Here is a 21,264-nt window from a genome sequence, read left to right on the forward strand (position 1 = left end):
ATAGTTTGCTCTTTTGTGCCAATAACACACTTTATGAATTTGTTTCTCATGTGCAATCTAGACTTATTTCCATTTGTAATCCAATAATTGGTTTGTTGTTTTCTTTTTTTTTTTAAATCCTCAGACAACATTTTTTAACCTCTATTGAAATAGATAGAAAGTTAAAAGTCCAACATACATGGGTATTTTCTTTTTGAAAGTCAGAATGCCGCTCTTTTTGAGCTTTTTTTTTTTTTCTGAGAAGCTGTCACAGTTTGTCATGAACACCAGATCGATCATGCGTAGTAAATGTAACACTTCCTACCTTTTTCTTGATCACACTTAAATTTAATTAGTTACCTGTAGCATTTGGCTGCCAACACCTTCTCTTTCCCTGTATGGTCTAATGACTCCGTCTTCATGAATAAAGCGGGGAGGTCGTAGGCTCTCCACACCCTCTGAGGATTCTGTTGCCCTGAAAAATGTTATCAGAACAAATAGCTTAATTCGATTGCATGTGCATTTTGCACAAACCAAAATTTGGTTTTAGGCCGTGTGCAGTAATCACGGTTTTTAATAAAATGAATACATTGTTACCCGGTACCTAGTTCCCTCAGGAGACTGTCCAGTGCAAGCCTTCTAGATTGAAAACCTTTTTGTGGATAAAGAAAAAAGAAATGGTCAAGATCACTATACCTTTTAATACCCTGGAAAGTGCTGCTGGCCATATCGATGATACCTCCAGTAGGCCGTGTCACTGCTCCCACTAATCCTTTACCAACTCCTTTAAAGAATCCAGCTGCTCCCTCTTTTTGGGCACCTGCAATTGGAAGTTACAATGCAATAAACAGAAAACAAAATTTTCAAAACACCCGTGTTGGAGAATACCAACCATATTTATTCATATATACTTAGTACATATTCACGTTATTCTCTACCTATTACATATTCAATACTATATTAACTACTTATCTAAATTCAACTTTGCTGATAATTTTAAAACCACATTAAGCCAGAACATATTTATAAAACATACCAATGACAAAAAAACCACTAAAAACTAAGGGTCCCATTTTCAAGAGATGCGACGACACATCAGGATTTGCATGATATTTTTTGGGTGCAAGGACAGAGTCGCAGCTGTGTCGATTTTTAATATCAGTTGCACTGAAAAACTATCCTTGTGTCAGTATAAGGTTTTGTCAGAACTTTGTGGGCATTTCAGGGCATTCCCTGCAGTTTTTGACTCACCTCCCAGTTTACCTGCAATTTTCTATCAGTAGAATGATCGCATCTTGCCGTGTTGCGTCTCTTTGAGTTGTTCTAAATGAGTTGCAGTTGTTGCAATGAGCCGTTTTATTAAGAATAGCCAGGTTTGTGTGAAATGTGTTAATGGGGTAATGCAATTGTTCTAAATTTGTAATTAATGACAGCATATGTTACTTTGACCCAATCTGTACTTAAACACAAACTTAAGCACAGCTAGAGCTATTTGGAATTGTGAAACAAACATGGCGTTACGTCTTCTACAGTTTAGAATGCTTGAGGAAAGAAGGAGAAGGAGGAGGAGGAGGAGATACCCTGCAACTAGAGTATATGGGACCCGAGTGACTTATCGAGCAGTCAAATGAATGTCTTACAGAGATACCAGCTTGATAGATAAACAGGCTATAGTAGATCTGTGTTCAGAGTTAAAGGACAATCTACAGAGTGCTACTGCCAGGAGCTGTGTCATACCAGTGCATATCAGGGTTATTGCTGCCTTTACCTTTTATGTAGCCGTCTCACTCCAAATACCAGCTAGGGACATTTCTGGTATCTGCCAGTCTTCAATGTCTAAATGAATCAGCCAGATAATGGCTGCTTTGGTTAAGAGAGCAAATAAATACATTGTTTGTCCCCTGCAAGCAACACTGCCAGCTGGGGCTCAGCTGAAATGCAAATGTAACCTGCAGATGTTCCTGGCTGCGGAACATTAGACTCCACGTCATTGAGTAAAATATCATGGCCACAGACTCCCCTGATCAGATGTGGATTAAAAGGTCACCCGTTCTTCAGCACTGGTGGATTGTATGTAAGCCCCCCTCCAGTGCCCCTCGGGGTTTTTTTTTTTGTTTTGTTTGATCACTTGTCTTTAGCACAGGCTTTAACATCATAATACCTTTTTCTTATGTCTGCAATATTTCTTGAAGCCTTCGACACAGCATTAACTTTATTAACTATTGTTTGCCATGCCTTCTTTTTTTCTGCATTACAATGTTTTGTACGAAGGCCTTTTCCAAATAAAGCCGATTCATTCTGGATTACTTCTTCTCGTCTCTTCCTCTGTGAAGTTTGCTTTTCTTTTTTTAGGGCAACCCGTTTGAGCTATTGTTTGTCTTTCAAACTTTTCCAGCACAACCCTCGGCGAGTGGCCGTGTTTGTACTTACTGAGACCATTTAAATGCTCATTTACTCTGCAGAGTCGCCTATTGAAAATTGCATTTTAAGAACTGGTTGTAAGTCAGTCGCAGCGCAGACTGTGTTGCGTCTGCACTTAGAATAAAACTAGACCTGTACGAAAATGACCCCCTAAATGCTTACCTTTTATAGGTTTTGTTACAATTCCTGTAATACCACTGACAAATCCCTGTAAAACAAAAAAAATAAATAATTAATAATAATAATAATAATAATAATAATAATAATAATAATAATAATAATAATAATAATAATAAATACACATTGCTCAAAGTATGATAGAAATCTAAAATCTAAATGCAGTTTACAGGGCTACTGATTTTCCACTTCTGAATAGCAAATTGCGTTTTTCAAAAATGACCAATTACGTTTTTTCCACACTTTTTATCAATTTATTGATAAACATGGCATTTGAACATAAATATAATGTTGATAGTTAAAATAAGTACATTAATAAATATTCCAACCATTTGTTATGATTCTGTATGACACATGCATCCACAATGTTTAGAACTCACATCCTAGCCTTATATTTATTGTACTATGTCTTGTATTTCATTGTATTTAATGGATTGCAGCATTGTTTTCACTGTTTAATGTATTATGTATTGTTTCTCACTATCTTGTAAAGCGCTTTGTGAAAGGTGCTATATAAAATAGGGATGCACCAAAGTTTTGGGGATTAGGCTGAATACCGAATCCATCTCAAAAGATTCTGCCGAATACCGAACCAAATACCAAATCTACAAAAACTATCAAGAAAATTGAAGGAAACTGTTGAATGAAAAACAGACTGGCAGCTACTTACAAGGGACGCGCACAAATCTATAGTTTTGAGCCTTTTAGTTAATTGTATTTTTATTACCGAATGGAAATATATCCCTGAATACAATTTCAGTTTGAAACTTACACAATTTACCGCTAGCCCCCTCCCCCACAACAGAAACGTCAAAATACAGAACCGTTTATTTTACCTTTACAAGAAAGGACAGCTGCATCTTTGCCTAACCCTCTATTTTCTTTAATGACATTTCAACCTGTGTCACCTGATCTGAAAGCTATGAGGAAAAAATTACCGTGATCAGGTGACCTGAATCGCCCTGCGAAATAAAACCCACGTTGATTTAAATGCACCGTGTGTGTAACACATATAAAAATAGGCTACGAAATAGTTTTCAAAATATTTTAATAAAACACAGCAGTTCCCAAATGGTTCAACTTGTATTGGCACATTACAATAACGTAATTTAATTTACTAAAGCATATTGTTCAACAACGTCTTGCACATCTGACAGTTGTAAAGTTATAAAAAAATACATATTTCTGTGCAATGATTATTATTATTTTTTTTTTTATCTCAGTATGATCTCTAGAACACGTTTGACAGACAAAGCAACAAAGCACAAAAGTCTACAACAGTTTGCCGTTACTATATATTATTGAAAAGTGTGATGTGAATGTGCTGTTTGCATTCAGCAGCTGCGTGATGTGAAAACGCATAATGAATCCTCCCAATTGTTTCTTTGCTAATTCTGTCTTGTTACTGGCAAAGTTTAACAAGAGGTGCATCTCTGAGTCCAGATTGAATGTTTTTATGAAACAAACGGTGTGTAGCGACTATATTCTTTACAGTAAAGCGATCAATTTCCTTTAAGGAACTTAATACTTTGAGCTTGTTTCTTCAATACAATTAAATTAAGAAACGGTCTTGGTTTAACATTGCTAATTATAGCTTTATTAAATGCAGGTAGAGTGGAAAGAATTAAACTAAACAAGTAAAATATGCAATTCATTTAGCTTACTTACTTTGGGAAAGCCCTGCCTTGAATGCCGTACCTTAGGTCTAAGTTTTTCAGCATAGATGAATGTAGTGCTTTGCCATTTTTTGTTGCTGTCTTTTCTTGTTCTCTACGTATTTATGCAAAATTCAAAAAACTGGAGTTGCGAAGCGAGAGACAACATTGCAAAATTCCATTCCCAAATGCCTAATTCTGTTCCCTATGCCTAATTCCGCAAATCATGGAAAATCAGTAGCCCTAATTTTGTTATGCAGATAAGGTTTTAGAGAGAACAGTTATGACTCTGTTATCACCATGCATTCACAAAGTACTATCATTTTAAAATTACATGAGCCAATGCATTTTTAAACTTAACATACAATTTAATCAGAACACTGTTCTTAACCTTTTAACACTCACAGATTTAGTCAAACACTACCTACCGACACTAAACCTTTGCCTCCCCGAGTAATGCCTTCCCTTAGACCACTTGGCTGTGTATTCATCTCTTCTCTACGTTTTTGTTGGTACTCTTCATCCAAGGTCATGGCTGCAATCCCTTTTGCCATGGCACCAGTGATTCTGGAAGCAGCACCAGCTAAGCCACCTGAAAACATTTATTATTTTTCTTTTTTTTTTTTTTAAGAATTAAAACACAGATCAATTATAGCTCATCATCACTGCCAATACTTTCTTATGACAGTGCAATTAGGAAACTGAAACAAACTGATCAGTTAGTTGTGCAATTTCCCTATCAACCTTTAAAACAAAGGGTACTTGAACTTCAACAACACTTACCAACAGCACCTCCAACCAGAGCTTTTACACCAAGTGCCATTCCTTCTGCAAACTCCTCTGGTCCCTGAATGGCTCCCTGATAAAGAAAATCCAATTATATATTAGTTAGATTAAAATACAATATGGAGTCAGTCTTTGTTTGAAAAGCGAATTGTAGAATTAATTTCTTTCACTGTGTGATATTTTTCCCAAATATAAATATGCGATTAACATCATGGACATTCCTTCACATCTGAGTGCCATATAGCACAGTGGTTCCTAACCTCTGATTTCAGAAAATCCACTTTCACAAGAGTATGTGGTGGCAAACTGCATCAGGTACTTCACTGCCTTGTGGGACAGTTCTGGGTACTCAGATTGAACGTGTAACCGGATGTCAGTCAGATTTCTTTCTGAGAAGACTAACTATGAGCCGTCACATAAGCTGTCTTCCTCCTTTGATGTCAAGTTTGTTTACATTTCACTGTCAACGTTCACAAACAGGTTTCTAATCCACTCATTTTGTAGTCGGGGTCTCTGTGTTTCGCTTCTAAGTGTTGCCAAAAATTTGCTGGCTTCAAACTTTCGTTCGACAACACTTCGTACCATACAACACACAGTGGTTGAGGCTCCTCTTTGCTACCGGTCCAAGTAAATCCCATTTCCAAGTATGCATCGTTGTACTTCTGCATTTTGCCTTTAGTCTGTCCCTGTTGCAGGGTTTCACTTGATACTCCACCAGTAGATGCTTGTGACTGACAGGTGAGGCACAAATCACAAAATAGTTATTACCACCCCTCACCCAATGGCTAATGTACTAAATTGACTTTGTTCAGCTGATTTAATATATATCTCAGTTGGGAGCGTTTAATGCATTCAAATAATAGACTGCAGTCACTATGTAAAAAAAAAAAAAAAAAACATCAACACATAATCATTAATTCAAAACAAACAAGGCTGCTTGTCATGGTTTGGCAAGAAACTGACAGTTTTACGTCGATTAAAACCTTGCTTTATTCAGTTGAAAGAAGTTTGTTTGTTCACAGCACTGCCTGCCATTTTATGGACTACTTGCCACATTCGTTTACCGTCTTTCTTCAGAATCTCCAGTGCTAGTGTTACTCTGCCGCTCTTAACAATTGAACGTCTCTTTTCTTGGGATCTTACTGTAAAAATTGCACAAATTCGAACTGCTCCAAATCCAGTAGGTGCTTCACCAAAAACTGTGGTTACCAGAGCAACGCCTTCAGCAAGGGACCCCAGCATGGTGAGTTGCCATGGTAACAAGCAGCTTTCTGAGGCGCTCAAGGTTTCTGCCTCACGCAGCAGTGCGGCAGCACTACATTGTTCCAGCATTCTGGCGTAGCCCTTTTGCTACTGGTGAAAGACAGTTTTGACTTTTAAATAATGTCACTAGCGCTTCTGTGGACTTGCATTTATTAAATAAATACATGCTTAACTGTGCTTAAATGTGTTTATATTTCTCAATTACATAAAAAAATATGCAAAATGTGTTTTTTTTTTTTTAGCCTTTGGGAATTCTTGGTGAGGTCATGCCTCATTTGCCTCAGCTGACGAGCCGTCTCTGTACTCCACTTGCTTCATTTTTACTCGCTTTCTCCTCTTCCAAGAGCCTGTTTTTATCCAGTGATCCATTGCTGATGCTTCCCACTGGCGAGGCGAACCACATGGGGTTGCTTCTAACATGTTGCGAGTTGCAGCATGTGACGATTTAGTGAGCAGGCTAAACACATCACACGCTGCAACTCGCCGCACATTCAGCCACACTTTATACAATGTATGCGAAGTGTAATACAGCGGCAGCTGCTACGTTCTGCTGAAGATGATTTGCGTCGTGAAACTGGGGACTTGGTGCGAGAAGGTTATTTTTATTTTGTTTTCCCGCTGACCCCATCCGATGGGACCACAGGTTGGGAACCACTGCTATAGCAGATAAAGGGTTATAGTAATGCTTGAATATAAACATTTTTTAAAATGCTGAAATAGCTGAAATGCTACATTTACCATTTTGGTGACCGTTGGTAGTTATTTTTTTTATTTACATTTTTTACTGAAAAAAGAAAACTAACCTGATAGGGTTCATAGAAGAAAGCTTCAAATCCTTCAGACAAGCCTCTGATTAATCCAAATGGGTTGCCCAAGACATCCAGTCCAAGAACAAGGACATACATTTGCTTGATGGCCTAAAACAAATAATTAGCATACATTTTTATAACCTGAGCAGACAACTTTGTATTAATGATATAGTGCAACTAATTCTACCAACCTGTTTAGAGTAATGCCTGATGACCTCCCACTGAAGTTGCTGAGTTGTACAGAACTGGTAGGTCAACTCGAAGAAAGCAAGTCTGTAAAATATAAAAAGTAAAAAAATTAATGTGATTTATTGTTGATATACAGTACATGCTCCCATATATCGTTTTATCAAAATAGTTTCATTAATGTTTATTTCCTGTTAATATACATTTTACAACTAGTCTGTAAGGCCCATGTTGTGCATCACCATTTATATAAAAACAGCACTCCTTATTGATAAAGCAGTAAAAGATATATTTTCAATTTGAAATTGGTGTAAACGTAAAAAAATGCTCTAGGGATCATGATTAGACAATGTGGCAGGGCAACCAAAATACCCCGTCAAATACATCTAGACACTTCACAGCAAAAATAAACACAAATTTGGTTTGCACTGACAAATCCTTGTAATAAAGATGTGATGGGTATTGCAAGTAATATTAAATGTGAGGGTATTTTACCAATTGTTATGTGTAGTAAATCATCATTAAATGTTAGTAAAGCATAAAATAGCTGTGAAGGATGAAATGACAAGACAGAAAATAGGTATACAATTTCATACTTAAACACTACATCTTGTGCATCTGTTAGAGTGGCACCAATACTCTTGAGCAGTAGGTTCAGGGACTGAACAGGAATGACTTCTGTCTGTCGTCTTTCCTTATTTCCATCTTCACCTCCAGTACTTAGCGATAAACTTAAATGCAGCTACAAAGAAAAATATAATATTAAAGCTGCAGTTACCCATATGAAAATGTATGTCATTATAAACACTTACAGTAGTCAAGTCATAAGACTAGATTAGTAGAACTTCGAATAAATTGATTATTTTGTAAATCTGTTGGAAAATATTTCTTATGATCAAAGCAAAACTATTATAGGCCAAGAATATAAAGATGCTATTGTGCCTATTCAATTGATCTAAAATAGTGGCACAACTAAATAGAACCACTGTTCCACACACCACTCATGCGGTGGAAGAGATCCACACACACACTGTTAGGGATGTACACCCCTTTTAAAGGGCTCGGACTACAAGACTAAATTACTTGAGTCTGGGCACCCGCTAGTCCCCTTTTATGATTGAACGAATTCGGAAATTACATCCGACACCATTGAGATCACTTAAATAGTTCCCACTGTCTAAAAGCGAGTGGTCTGTACAATTAATAAGGAAATGAGCAACCAAAACATTGACGGAGCCTGGAGAAACAGTAAGTTATCCAGTTTTAAAGCCTATGTCATTATTTTTACCAATTATTTTGGTTAGGACTAGTCTCTCTGTGTAATTACCTAATCAAACAGTTTATAACATGATTATAAATGCTTTATGGTAAGTCAGGGTGGTATCATGTGCTAAAATATTACAATGGTGAAGGGTTAGAGGCCCTTTGTCTGCTCATCTGCAATTAACTAATTTGCAGCCTTTGGATATCAAGCAGAATCACTCAAATCTCTAATATTTGAAGGAAATCCACTGAGCCAGGGATATGCATAATTACAGGTGGATACTCGAGACATTTTATAGCCCGAAATGTCATTAACTGCTGGTGAACAACTGACCAGCAAGAGTTGGTAATTGGAACAAATATTGAATTTGTCATACTGTATGAACAACAGGTGCTTTGGGAATATCAAATCATACAGTATCAAAAACAAAAAAACGCACAATAAACTTACCTTGATAGGAGAGATGTGGAAATATTCATAAAGACCAATTGCAGAGGTATCTGTGGTAGATACAGTGTTCAGCTCCATCTTAAGATATTCAATATCCTTTTCAAAAAGTTGAACCTGAGTAATATAATTATATTAGATGTTGTTGACATTAAGCATAAAAAGGTAAAATTAAAAAAAAAAAACACAGACTTGACAATTGTTAGTTACATTACACAGAAAAAGAATAACGCACATTATAAAACATCACATGAGATCATATTACAAATTTATATGACAAAGTATTACATCTAGAGTTTGTTCCTATTGTACCTTTTGTTCAGTTGAAGCTTCACTAGCATTGTCTTGTGTAAAGAGCTCAGACAAGGCATACAAGAATCCCAGGTCCAACTTTAAGCCCATCTCTTGAATTAGAACCTTAAAGTACCTAGTAAATTAAAATGTTATTTAACACTTATAATGTATTTAATTTCATGTAATAACTGTCAAAGTTTAAAAAATTCAAGACAACCCAAGAAAGATCAGCCCCAAACAAATTCTAAACATTCAGAGGCTAACGCAGGTGACCGACTTCCTATTTAATTCATACATACATACATACATACATACATACATACATACGTGACCTTGGGCTCTAAGCATCACTGATTTTTCTTTCATAGCTTGACTTTTTGTAGGTTTTTGTGATTTCGTAGACCTACCCGCAATGTATTAAAGTCATTTTCACTCCTGTAACTTAGTTTCATCCCTGCTGCAGTAGTTTAGTTATGACTGTTCGTTTCAAACTACTTTCGTATGAATCTCATTATAATATCGAAGTTTCACTCTTACCCTTGATGTAGTATCATTTTTTTCATAATTTACGACTTCGGTTTGTGCCTGTTAATTTTATGCATGCCTCTCACTGGCATAGATTCAACTAGCTGTGAAACTTCCTGTAAACGTTTACAGGATTTTAGGTTACTTTAAAATAAAGCACCGTAAAATATAAAATAAAACAAACAAAAAAAAAATTATTAATAGTCCATTAAATAACAATTGCAAGGTGCTTTATTTTAAACCACATTAATAATGGAAGGGAAACATGAAAACAAATCACTGTAGAGTTCTTTAAACACAAACTGAAATCTTTTCTTCTCAATAATGAATTATGTAGTGCATAGACAACTGAAATACGACAAAAAGTATTTACTTGCGTAGCCTACTGTATGTACTGTACATTTTTTTCCTTTACACAACTAAAATATACAGTAGACAAACAAAAGCCTTCTGCAGTATTCTTAAAGCACTGAAGGCACAGGGAAGAATGGTTAGGGTACAGACGAGTACAAACATGGTAAACTGCAGAATTACTGTGCAAATTTACCATGGTAAACTTCCATATATAGAAACAAGCTTAGTTTTATTTAAGCTTTCCGTTTTTGGGGACGGTTTGTTTTCGCTGAGCCCAGGGTCTGCGCTACATTTACCACAGCACATTCAGTTTGTCCTGTTTGTTTTATAGATTCTGCTGCTTTCATGTCATTTTTATTATGTCAAGTGTGTGTTGCTTACACTGTTGCAGAGAATTTGTTTTGTTAGTTATTTCTTTCCATCTTTCTTAATGTTTTTTGGCCCCGTGACGTGTTAAATAATATTTCAATTATTTTTCCATTTCACTAACAGGTCAATTTTGTCTTTATGGAAATTTGTTTTCCTTTTCTTTTTGGCCGATGCCATAGTTACATCAAGGTCGGAGTCTGCAGAAGTCGTAGCTCAATCCCATTATATTTGCCTACTACCTTAATGTTCACTGTACCACTCATTTATCTTCACTTTCAGTGTTGCTAATGTATTTATAATGAGATGCAAATTCCAATCTCTCCTGTATAATGAGCAGTCATTTATGCTGTTCATAAACTTGCGGTGATATTACGGTAGTTGTTCATGAAAAAGAGTTGTTTAGTACATGGCACGCAAAAATTCTATGAAGGACAGAGGCTACGAACTCACAGTTTTTCTGAACACGTAAGTAATATTAGTACATAGAGACCCTTGTCTTTAGTTCTTCCGGGGATCCTTGTAAATTACATTTTAATTTCCGACAAACACCTTAAAACAGGTTTGAAGCGGATTTGAGTTTAGTGGTTTCAACATAGCCCTCATAACAAAACCAAAGAAACAACAAATGTGAGTTTTTGTGACAGTAAAACAAGGACAATGTTTATTCACCTGATAAGGCTGTGACAAACTAAAATGAATTATGCCAAAGCTTTTGGTCTGTAATATTAATATAGACCGTTATTAAACAAATGTGGCAGTGAAGTCACACTTTTGAATGGAAAAAACTTAACTGAGAAATCACAGCTGTGTACCAAACATCAAGATGGTACACTATCTGCCACTGTTCAGCAAAGCTCACAGATCCTCAATATGGCAGCCATATTAGGTCAGTGGTCTGGTACATTTAAACTGTAGAACCCAACTTACTTGATACGCGATATGTCTGAATGTCCTGCAGACCTCGTCACAATGCTAACATCAGCCAGCGGTTTGGGTTCTGCATAAAAAACACAGCCAATGCAGGTTGTTTAGAAAATGTAGCAAGCAGATTAGTTTACTGAAGGTTAACAACAATTTGATAGACAATTGTTTCTCTTTAATTCTGCTGAATTGGTCAGTGCCTGGAGCTGTAGCAGGCGCCCCGACTCAAGTAATTTTAGTCTTGGAGTCAAAGCCCTGCAAAAGGAGATTACTTGTGCCTGCCTGTGTGTTTTTGTTTTAAGATTTCCATTTGTTTGGTAAAACACTAAAGAGCTGTATTTCTCTGATTGCTGTGCTGAGTTTGAAACCTACCACCTCCCTTCACACAAGTTAGAGACAATCCCCTTATGATGAACAGGTTTTAATGATGGGACAAACAAAATAAAAACTATTTCTTGAAACTAATTTTAATGGTCAAAAGTTAATTACTGTCACAGCACTACAACTCATTTCGCCCCCCCCCCCAATAGTCCGAGTTTGGGAACAAAAATATATATTTATATATGTATTCTGATGCATGAAGCATTAAAGTAATTAAATAGTAGTATATTTGTGATTTGTGCACTATGAAGGGGTATGTAAAAAATAATATATATATATTTTTTAAAACATTGTTAACATTCTTAGATGATATCCTAAAGCAGCAACAAGCACTGTTTAATATGCCATTGATAAGTGTTAATAATAAATCAAAAAGCATATGTCACTAAGGAGGTACAAGATAACATGGACCTATATTATGGACACATGGACTGTTAAACCTTAAGATGTTCAGTCTGAAAACACATATGCACGACTGTAATTGAATTAGAAGTGAATTAGCTGAAACATTTACAAACCTGAATCCATTGTGACAGACTTTGGAGGTTTTATGGGATAAAACACAAAGGGAAAGATGGCTCCAGGAAGCTGGTTTTGTATCTAGGAAGTCACAGGTTAATGAAAAAAGTTAAGCTACTGATTACCAATTAAAATGCTTAAGGAATGGAAAACAATGTAATAAACAAACAAACAAACAAACAAACAAACAAACAAACGTCGCGTTTTACCATCCTTATATTAGAAACAAATCAATTCCCATTTATATATATATATATAATTACACACACACACACAGTACTGTGCAAAAGTTTTAGGCAGGTGTGAAAAAATGCTGTAAAGTAAGAATGCTTTCAAAAAGAGACATGTTAATAGATTATATTTATCAATTAACTAAATGCAAAGTGAGTGAACTGAAGACAAATCTAAATCAAATCCATATTTGGTGTGACCACCCTTTGCCTTCAAAACAGCATCAATTCTTCCAGGTACACTTGCACAAAGTCAGGGATTTTGTAGGCATATAGTCAGGTGTATGATTAAACAATTATACCAAACAGGTGCTAATGATCATCAATTCAATATGTAGGTTTAAACACAGTCATTAACTGAAACAGAAACAGCTGTGTAGGAGGAATAAAACTGGGTGAGGAACAGCCAAACTCAGCTAACAAGGTGAGGTTGCTGAAGACAGTTTACTGTCAAAAGTCATACACCATGGCAAGACTGAGCACAGCAACAAGACACAAGGTAGTTATACTGCATCAGCAAGGTCTCTCCCAGGCAGAAATTTCAAGGCAGACAGGGGTTTCCAGATGTGCTGTCCAAGCTCTTTTGAAGAAGCACAAAGAAACGGGCAACGTTGAGGACCGTAGACGCAGTGGTCGGCCAAGGAAACTTACTGCAGCAGATGAAAGACACATCATGCTTACTTCCCTTCACAATCGGAAGATATCCAGCAGTGCCATCAGCTCAGAATTGGCAGAAAACAGTGGGACCCTGGTACACCCATCTACTGTCCGGAGAAGTCTGGTCAGAAGTGGCCTTCATGGAAGACAAAAAGCCATACCTCCGATGTGGAAACAAGGCCAAGCGACTCAACTATGCACGAAAACACAGGAACTGGGGTGCAGAAAAATGGCAGCAGGTGCTCTGGACTGATGAGTCAAAATTTGAAATATTTGGCTGTAGCAGAAGGCAGTTTGTTCGCCGAAGCATGGTGGAGGTTCCTTGCAAGTTTGGGGCTGCATTTCTGCAAATGGAGTTGGGGATTTGGTCAGAATTAATGGTCTCCTCAATGCTGAGAAGTATAGGCAGATACTTATCCATCATGCAATACCATCAGGGAGGCATTTGATTGGCCCCAAATTTATTCTGCAGCATGACAACGACCCCAAACATACAGCGAAAGTCATTAAGAACCATCTTCAGCGTAATGAAGAACAAGGAGTCCTGGAAGTGATGGTATGGCCCCCACAGAGCCTTGATCTCAACATCATCGAGTCTGTCTGGGATTACATGAAGAGAGAGAAGCAACTGAGGCTGCCTAAATCCACAGAAGAACTGTGGTTAGTTCTCCAAGATGTTTAGGCCAACCTATCTGCTGAGTTCCTTCAAAAACTGTGTGCAAGTGTACCTAGAAGAATTGATGCTGTTTTGAAGGCAAAGGGTGGTCACACCAAATATTGATTTGATGTAGATTTTTCTTCTGTTCACTCACTTTGCATTTTGTTAATTGATAAATATAAACTATTAACATGTCTATTTTTGAAAGCATTCTTACTTTACAGCATTTTTTCACACCTGCCTAAAACTTTTGCACAGTACTATATTATATATATATATATATATATATATAGTAATTTAGTTTTTCATACTTTATTCATGGGTTTCCAAAAGTGTTTTGCAGCTGCGTTTTTTCCCCCCCAAGGATACTTTGGTCGTAAAATAGCATTTGCAATATCTTTTGTTTGCCACAATACACAAGATATGGTTCAGCAAAAGCATTCTTATATATATATATATATATATTTTTTTAAGTAGTGATATTTCAGTTACAAAATGGTGGACCTGATGTTCTGTACCTGTATCCTGTAGATCTGTACTCTGTATGATTTCTGACGTGCTGAGATGTTGTGTTCCACTTTTACAGCTGGTAAGAAATTTCTCCTGATTGCTGCTTCATGGGGGAGCAACATTTTCATATCAGTAGCAGTAGGTGTCAGACACACCTTCAAATAAAAAAAACAAAGAGTTACAGAATATGTAGAGATTCATCGTGATAAAAAAAAAAAAACAGCAAAGAATTGTATGCAATTATGAGCAAATAAAAAAAACTGACCTGAAAGTTTGGTTCAAGATTCACAATTAGGTTATCCACAGGACCAGAATCAATATATTCTCGAAAGGCTGACTCCAACAAATCTGTCTGATTGACACGCATTGGTTTCCATCGAGACTTGTGCTTTGGTTTGGCTTCCCATACAACGTCAGAACTGTTTAATAGTAAAATGATTTTTTTTTTTTTTTTAAATGGCTGAAGAAACTAATGGCAACTCTTATCTTATGTTTTGTATACAATAAATAAAAGTAGTAGTAAAGTTAAAGCAACAAATATGTATGAAGTATGTATCATTAACATTTTCCTTAACATGGATGGATATCAACAACCAGAGAATCATAGTTGGTGTTTACATCCTACAGAAACCTAGTCACATGACCTGAATATGGAAGCCATATCTACAGAAACTTTGTGCCAGTACCAACACATCGTGGGTGTAAGAAATTCTACTTGTCCTGGTTATTAGACCTACGTTGTTGAGAAGTTAAACTGTAATGAACAGGTTCCAGTCTGTGACTTAGCAATCAGGTTATTGATAACTACAGTTATTACAGTATCCAACCTGTAATAGCTCTTCTCAGGCCTAGAACCGATTAGTTAAAATGATGCAGGAAAATATCGAACTACAATAAAATAGCAGGATTTAGCATGAGCCGATCATTTTAGTAACGTTTTAAGAAAAAAAAAAAAAAAGTTGAATACTGTAAAATAAGAACTTGGTGGTGTGCAGAATCCACTCCCCTAGATTGGGTGGAATTTCTTCTCTTTATATTACCATGTGCGAGTTTAAAAAGCAATAAACAATAACATACCTTGTTATTCCAATGAAGGACACTTCTTGATTGGAACAATTATTAACCAATGAGATTCCCATATTCTGCAAAGATAGTATAATTTCTTGTTCTGCAAGCTCTGCCTTTTCACTTTCACACAAAAGTTTGTACACGCTCTCATCTTCAGTAAACAATGCAACCCTCTGAAGGCCTTCGTAAAATGATGCCAAGTATAACTTTGGATCATCACTATTGATCTCCAGGAATTTATCCTAAAAAAGATAAAACATAACACACAAAAACAATAAATAGTGTAAAAAGCTGGACTGTAATGCTATTACTCTTCTGCCCCAGCAGAAATCATCATATAAAATTGCTCCCTATAAATACAAAAACCAAAAGGTAGAGAAATAATAATTAAACAATGCACACCTGTACAGGGCTCAGTTCCCCTGTGTGTTTTCCACAGGTCCAGCTTAACAGTCTTGAACCAGTTGGGTCTACCCATGTGTAGTACATTGCTTTACTTGGCTGTAGCTCATCTTTTTCCTTTGCGTAGCTGAAAAGCAGACATTACAAAAAATGAATGCAGTTCAAAATGCATTTGTGTTTTTGTGAACATATGATCAGTGCAGTGCATTAACCGTTTGTGCTAACAAGCACCCCATTTTTTAAACCCCATATTTACGTTTTTTTTTCCTACAGTATGTAGAAAGAGATAATCATAGCATACAGCTGTGTAAAAAAAAAAAAACACTTAAATGTTTGGTCTCCAGAAACAATGATTTCCGCAGCCAAAAAATTGATTTTTATTAAACAATAATAATAAAACACAATAAAAACACAGGATAAAATTCGTACCAAGTGGTTTGATCTATACAAGTCAGAAACCACAATAGCAGTCCTATTAGGTCACAGGTCACAGGTCAAGGTCATTTGGAGACTGATGTTATTTTGCAAACATGAAGTTTGCATCTCAAATGGTTTGAGTTGGAAAGTGCAGTCACTTACGGATTTACTAACACTTACTGTATACATTTGAATAGAAAAGTCCAACAATCTTGTATACATTTAGCCATTCTATTACACATTTCTGAGGTCCTGTTATGCAGATATTTAGGACACTTCTTGGGCCCTTTACAGAAAATCTGCAGTGTCCATATACTATATGCATATCTCAGCATAACTGGATAATTTACATATAAATTACTGTCCACCCCACACATTTTAAATGACATGGGTGTATATAAAAGGGCATGCTTTGTCACTTTCCATACTGATAACCATTATGTTAGATTCATAAATAAACCTTTTTTTTTTACTGTAAACTGTATATTCAGTTTAGCAGTTCTTTTTAACTGTTGGGTAAATGGGTTACCTAAATAATGCTTAAGACTACATATCTGTTTTAAAATCTCACCTCTGATGATATTCCAAGGTTTCTTTGGTGTGATTAATAATTAAGAATGGAGCTGAGCCTTCATGGTAATCAGAGAATCTGATTATTGTTGAATGTTCAGTCAGGTTGACATCCACAACAATACCTCCAAACTGTAAGCAAAATTAACAGCATTCCTCACTGTTAAAACAAGCTAGAAAACACATTTATTTTAGTTTGTCACTATTTTTTTATTTGCTAGGATTAAACACTTAACCACCCAGCTGCTTATCCCACGATTTCCTCGTGGAGCGCAAGAGAGTCCAAATTTGTCACTCCTGTGAGAATAGCGTGCAGGGGTTCTCTGTGCATTTGTAAAGTCTATCATTTTTGGCATGCTAGACTAAATGAATAAGCATTATGTACACTCCTATAGTCTGCAGTTTTGTTTTTCACTGGCAGATCGCAGCAGTCCCCAAGACATGTGCTTGACAGACCGGACCATCCTTAGATAGCATAGCTGGGAATAAAAAAATGGATGTCTGCTGCTTCAGGAGAATGAGATGACGGTTTTATTTCTTTGTTGGTGTTACAGGGGGTTATAAAGAAACCTTGTCAGGATTGGTACTGGTCAAAACGACCGATTTATTTATTTACTGTACCTACACTTTACAGGAATAATGCATATAACAGCGATACACACCTGTTCCTAAAAGTGGAAGATACAGTATATTAAAAAGTGATATGACTGCACAATGAGTCTTTGCACACTGTTATTATAATGCTGCAATTGTAAAAATATATAAATAAATAAATAAATAAATACTTATATAATGCTGCCACTGGAAAAAAATAATGTTATGTTGTGATTAATATTGTTATAATGCTACAATTGTAAAACACACTGTTATTTAACTTCTACTGAAATAATATATTTCCGTTTTTCATAATAATAAAAAAAGTGTGTTTTTAAAAATATAGCAAAACTGTCAAAAAAAAAAAAAAAAAAAAATCACCATATTTAACATGGAAATTGACAAAATAAATGGGCAGCTGGATGGTTAAAACACTGCAGACTATTAGTAAAAAAATATTTAAAAAAAAAACACGTATTAGTTATTTGTTACTAGTTAAAACTTTTTTTCCCAAAATATTTCTTTTTTTTTTTACCTTGTAGTCCAAATGCAGCAAATTACAATTTTCTTGCCTGTTGAAGTGTATTGCTTGTGGTGGTGTCTGACAACCTTGAACTTTGATTAAGAGTTTTGCATAACCTTTCTCGGGCCAAAAGGGAACAGACTGTAAAAAGAAAACAGTACAAATGTTAAGAAAATCCTATGCTGCTGTTGGAAAATAATCTGTGTATTTATAAATATTAATCCCATAATCTGAGACTAACACACTATTTACTGTAGATAATATTCTGGAGGATAAACTGTAGCACATGCATGAAAATGACTACTTCACTGCATCAGAAAATGTCAGGAAAAAATCCCCCCCCCCCCCCCCCCCCCAACTGTAATTACAGTAGTTATCACTATCATGAAAACTGTAATCACCCATTAGAAAGCCTTCACTGTGCCCTTACTTGATTTGAATCAGTAACTGTCCATTTGTCTTTGTCTTCTTCTGACACTTCAATCTGATGATTTGTTCTGTTGACCAGCATGTAAAATGGAATGAATGTAACAATTCTCGTCAGACTAAAGCTGCTGGCGTCTATTTTCACACCAACCTGTGAAACAGAACAATGATAAAAGATTTAAACTGTAGCTAGAGATCAATGTTTATGTGAACAACAACAAAAAACAACCAACCAACCAACCAACCAACCAACCATTCTACGTGGCACTGTCTTCACATACCGTACTGGAGCACCACTTTAAAGACTATACATGGCCCGGTGTCAGCCACCCTTGAGTAGATGTTCACCAAAATCTAAAAATCGGCACACTTCATATGAAGAGTAAATCGTCACAAACTGCCATTGTGACTAAGTATTTGTAAACATTATATGGAATTTATGATTACAAAAAACAGACACAGACACAATTTTATCTTTGATAAAATTATTAAATGCATTATTAAAGGCGTCAATCCTTATGGGCACCGCTGTAACTTACCAGATAATCTTTATTCCGGGCTTTGCATTTTACATCACCATAGCTGCCAACAGTATCAAGGGAGAATTCATCTGAAAGTTCACTATCTGACACCATAAGTTGCACCTAAGAGAAAAAAAAAATATCTGATCTAAAATGCAACTAATACATACAATGAATATTAATAACATCTATAAATACCACCTATGTAACGGAAAAAAAAAATGAAAATACTTAAAAGTACCAACAACGATTTTACAATCGTCTTCCCTATTAGTATTTAGCACAACAACCCCCTGGCCCATTTCTTGTGTTCAAAATCATTTTTTGCTTTCTAAACCTTAATTTGGGATATACAGATTTTTCAAGTAAAATGCTGTACAGGTATATACTCTATATATTAAAAAAAAAACAAAAAAAAAAAAAAAAACACCCTGGTCTGAGGGCACTGTCGGAGTACAACTAAGCTACAGCACACCATGATTTCATATTAGGTTGTAGCAGCAGCATTAAACAAGTACTGCTTGTGACTTATAAATATGAACTTACCTTGTTGTTCTGAAAAAAATTCTTTGGTTTAAAAGAAAAAAGGAGTGGCATCTCGTAATCTAGAGGGTGCTTACGATGAACATCATCAGCTTTGTACTGGAGTAACCGTCCTGTTTTATTTACCATCCAGTATGGGGAATGCACTGCCACAACTGTCTGGCCAGTGTTGTATGTCACATGGATCGCAATATCTAGCTCTGTCCTGTCATCCTCACTGAGAGACGTAAACTGAATGAAGTCAATTTCTGGCTGGTTGCTTCTAATGTGGTACTGTCCCTTCCAGTTTTGGTTAAGGTAGTCTAGTACACATAACTCCAGTCTGGACTGGTCTAGTACAGCCGTGTGAATCTGAGCAGAATGTCCTTCCTTCAGAATGGCAGTGAGGTTTGCATTCTCCTTAAAAACACAAACACATTTCAGAATTGTTAAATACAAATGAAAGCAATTCCTCTGTGATTTCTCCCACTGTGAAACAGACAAGCAGGTAACATATCTTGTATTCCCAGTACTGGAGCATTGCAGAAACAAATTGAGTTAAAAAAAAAAAAATCAAAAAAGATCTAGTTTCCTTCTAAACTGTGTAGTACGTGTTATACATCTTTAATTGGTAACAATTGTAGCTGTTTCGACAGCAGAGCATGTGTAATTATAGGGAAGACAAAAAAATAAAAGCACAGGTGTTTTATTAGAACAATTCTATATGATATGTAGTAATGTATCATTACAAATAATTGTACTAATGTATTGCTGCATGCATTACCCAATGGTAAGACATGTTCAATTGACTAATGAGGTATGCCTTTTATAAAAGTAATCAAAAAGTAGTCATTGTTTTGGAAAGCAGTTAGAGCCACTCCATACATTTTAAAAATAGAAAAACTACAACTCAAAATACCTCTAGAGAATAGCTGATAGGATAAGGTAACAAGTTTCGTAGAAGAACAGTAGGCCACAAATGAGCAATATAAGGGTGATCCATTTTTTCTTCTGTGCTGTTGCACGTTAAATCATCTTTAACTGGTACTACATTGATAATCAGGGATTGGTCACTGGATCTATGACATTTCCGCTGTAGGCATTCTCCAGATTGATCCGAGATTAGTTCATAGGTAAATACTTCAGATTTCTCATAGACTTTGTTGTCTTCAGTTACTGGCTGCAAGCTAAGAACTGATCTGAAAAAGACAATAGACATTTTAAATTACAATATGAATATTAATTTGTATTAGTTAGAGATGTATTAAGAATTTGCATGTTATTCCAGTTCCAAAAGAAAAAGCCCTAAAATTACATGGTATAAACTATTAAAAGTACCTGTAGAAAGGTAAAGGGATGCAGAATTCTTCCTGGGGCGAAGCTATTCCAATAAGCTTTTCATCTTCATAAACCTTGAATGGTATTGAGAAATGATTCTTAATCTTAAAAAAAAAAAGATAAATTGTTATTTTTATTTGAGGATACAGAAATACGGTACGTACACAGTATGGGTTAATTAGAATACAGCTGTTAAATTGAAAAGGGAAATATCGAACACAACTTTTAAAGAAAAATTGAAGCTATATCACGAAGAATTTGAGAAACAAGCCTGTAGGAGAGTTTGTTACCCTTATGCTGCGTGTAGACGTGCATTCTTTTTATCCAGTGTTCAGTAGTCTTCTTGAAATTATTCTATTAAAATATCCTCATCAAGTAAACATGAAGATATATATTTTTTTATTTTAATCCTAAAATATATTATAATATCAACATTTTGTAAACAGTGTTGGTTTAAAATGATGTGTGCTTAGCAATA

General features: G+C 35.8%; 1 protein-coding gene across 2 annotated transcripts in view; it reads right to left on the reverse strand.

The window, feature by feature from the left end:
* Positions 1 to 21,264, reverse strand: part of vps13a (vacuolar protein sorting 13 homolog A) — a 104,492-nt gene that overhangs the window by 11,808 nt on the left and 71,420 nt on the right. For both annotated transcript variants that reach the window (XM_034034577.3, XM_059025449.1), the window contains exons 46-68: positions 20,787 to 20,890; positions 20,368 to 20,647; positions 19,473 to 19,868; positions 18,945 to 19,049; positions 18,410 to 18,556; positions 17,992 to 18,120; positions 16,864 to 16,994; positions 15,876 to 16,002; positions 15,483 to 15,715; positions 14,671 to 14,824; positions 14,414 to 14,560; positions 12,350 to 12,431; positions 11,457 to 11,526; positions 9,300 to 9,414; positions 8,991 to 9,104; positions 7,873 to 8,018; positions 7,282 to 7,363; positions 7,085 to 7,198; positions 5,016 to 5,091; positions 4,661 to 4,824; positions 2,563 to 2,608; positions 676 to 799; positions 340 to 454 (exon numbers count right to left, since the gene is read on the reverse strand). In XM_034034577.3, coding sequence (XP_033890468.3) covers positions 340 to 454; positions 676 to 799; positions 2,563 to 2,608; positions 4,661 to 4,824; positions 5,016 to 5,091; positions 7,085 to 7,198; positions 7,282 to 7,363; positions 7,873 to 8,018; positions 8,991 to 9,104; positions 9,300 to 9,414; positions 11,457 to 11,526; positions 12,350 to 12,431; positions 14,414 to 14,560; positions 14,671 to 14,824; positions 15,483 to 15,715; positions 15,876 to 16,002; positions 16,864 to 16,994; positions 17,992 to 18,120; positions 18,410 to 18,556; positions 18,945 to 19,049; positions 19,473 to 19,868; positions 20,368 to 20,647; positions 20,787 to 20,890 — 3,201 coding nt within the window. The remainder of the gene's footprint in view (positions 1 to 339; positions 455 to 675; positions 800 to 2,562; positions 2,609 to 4,660; positions 4,825 to 5,015; positions 5,092 to 7,084; positions 7,199 to 7,281; positions 7,364 to 7,872; positions 8,019 to 8,990; positions 9,105 to 9,299; positions 9,415 to 11,456; positions 11,527 to 12,349; positions 12,432 to 14,413; positions 14,561 to 14,670; positions 14,825 to 15,482; positions 15,716 to 15,875; positions 16,003 to 16,863; positions 16,995 to 17,991; positions 18,121 to 18,409; positions 18,557 to 18,944; positions 19,050 to 19,472; positions 19,869 to 20,367; positions 20,648 to 20,786; positions 20,891 to 21,264) is intronic.

This window comes from Acipenser ruthenus, chromosome 1 (assembly GCF_902713425.1).
Source record: "Acipenser ruthenus chromosome 1, fAciRut3.2 maternal haplotype, whole genome shotgun sequence".
NCBI lineage: Eukaryota > Metazoa > Chordata > Actinopteri > Acipenseriformes > Acipenseridae > Acipenser > Acipenser ruthenus.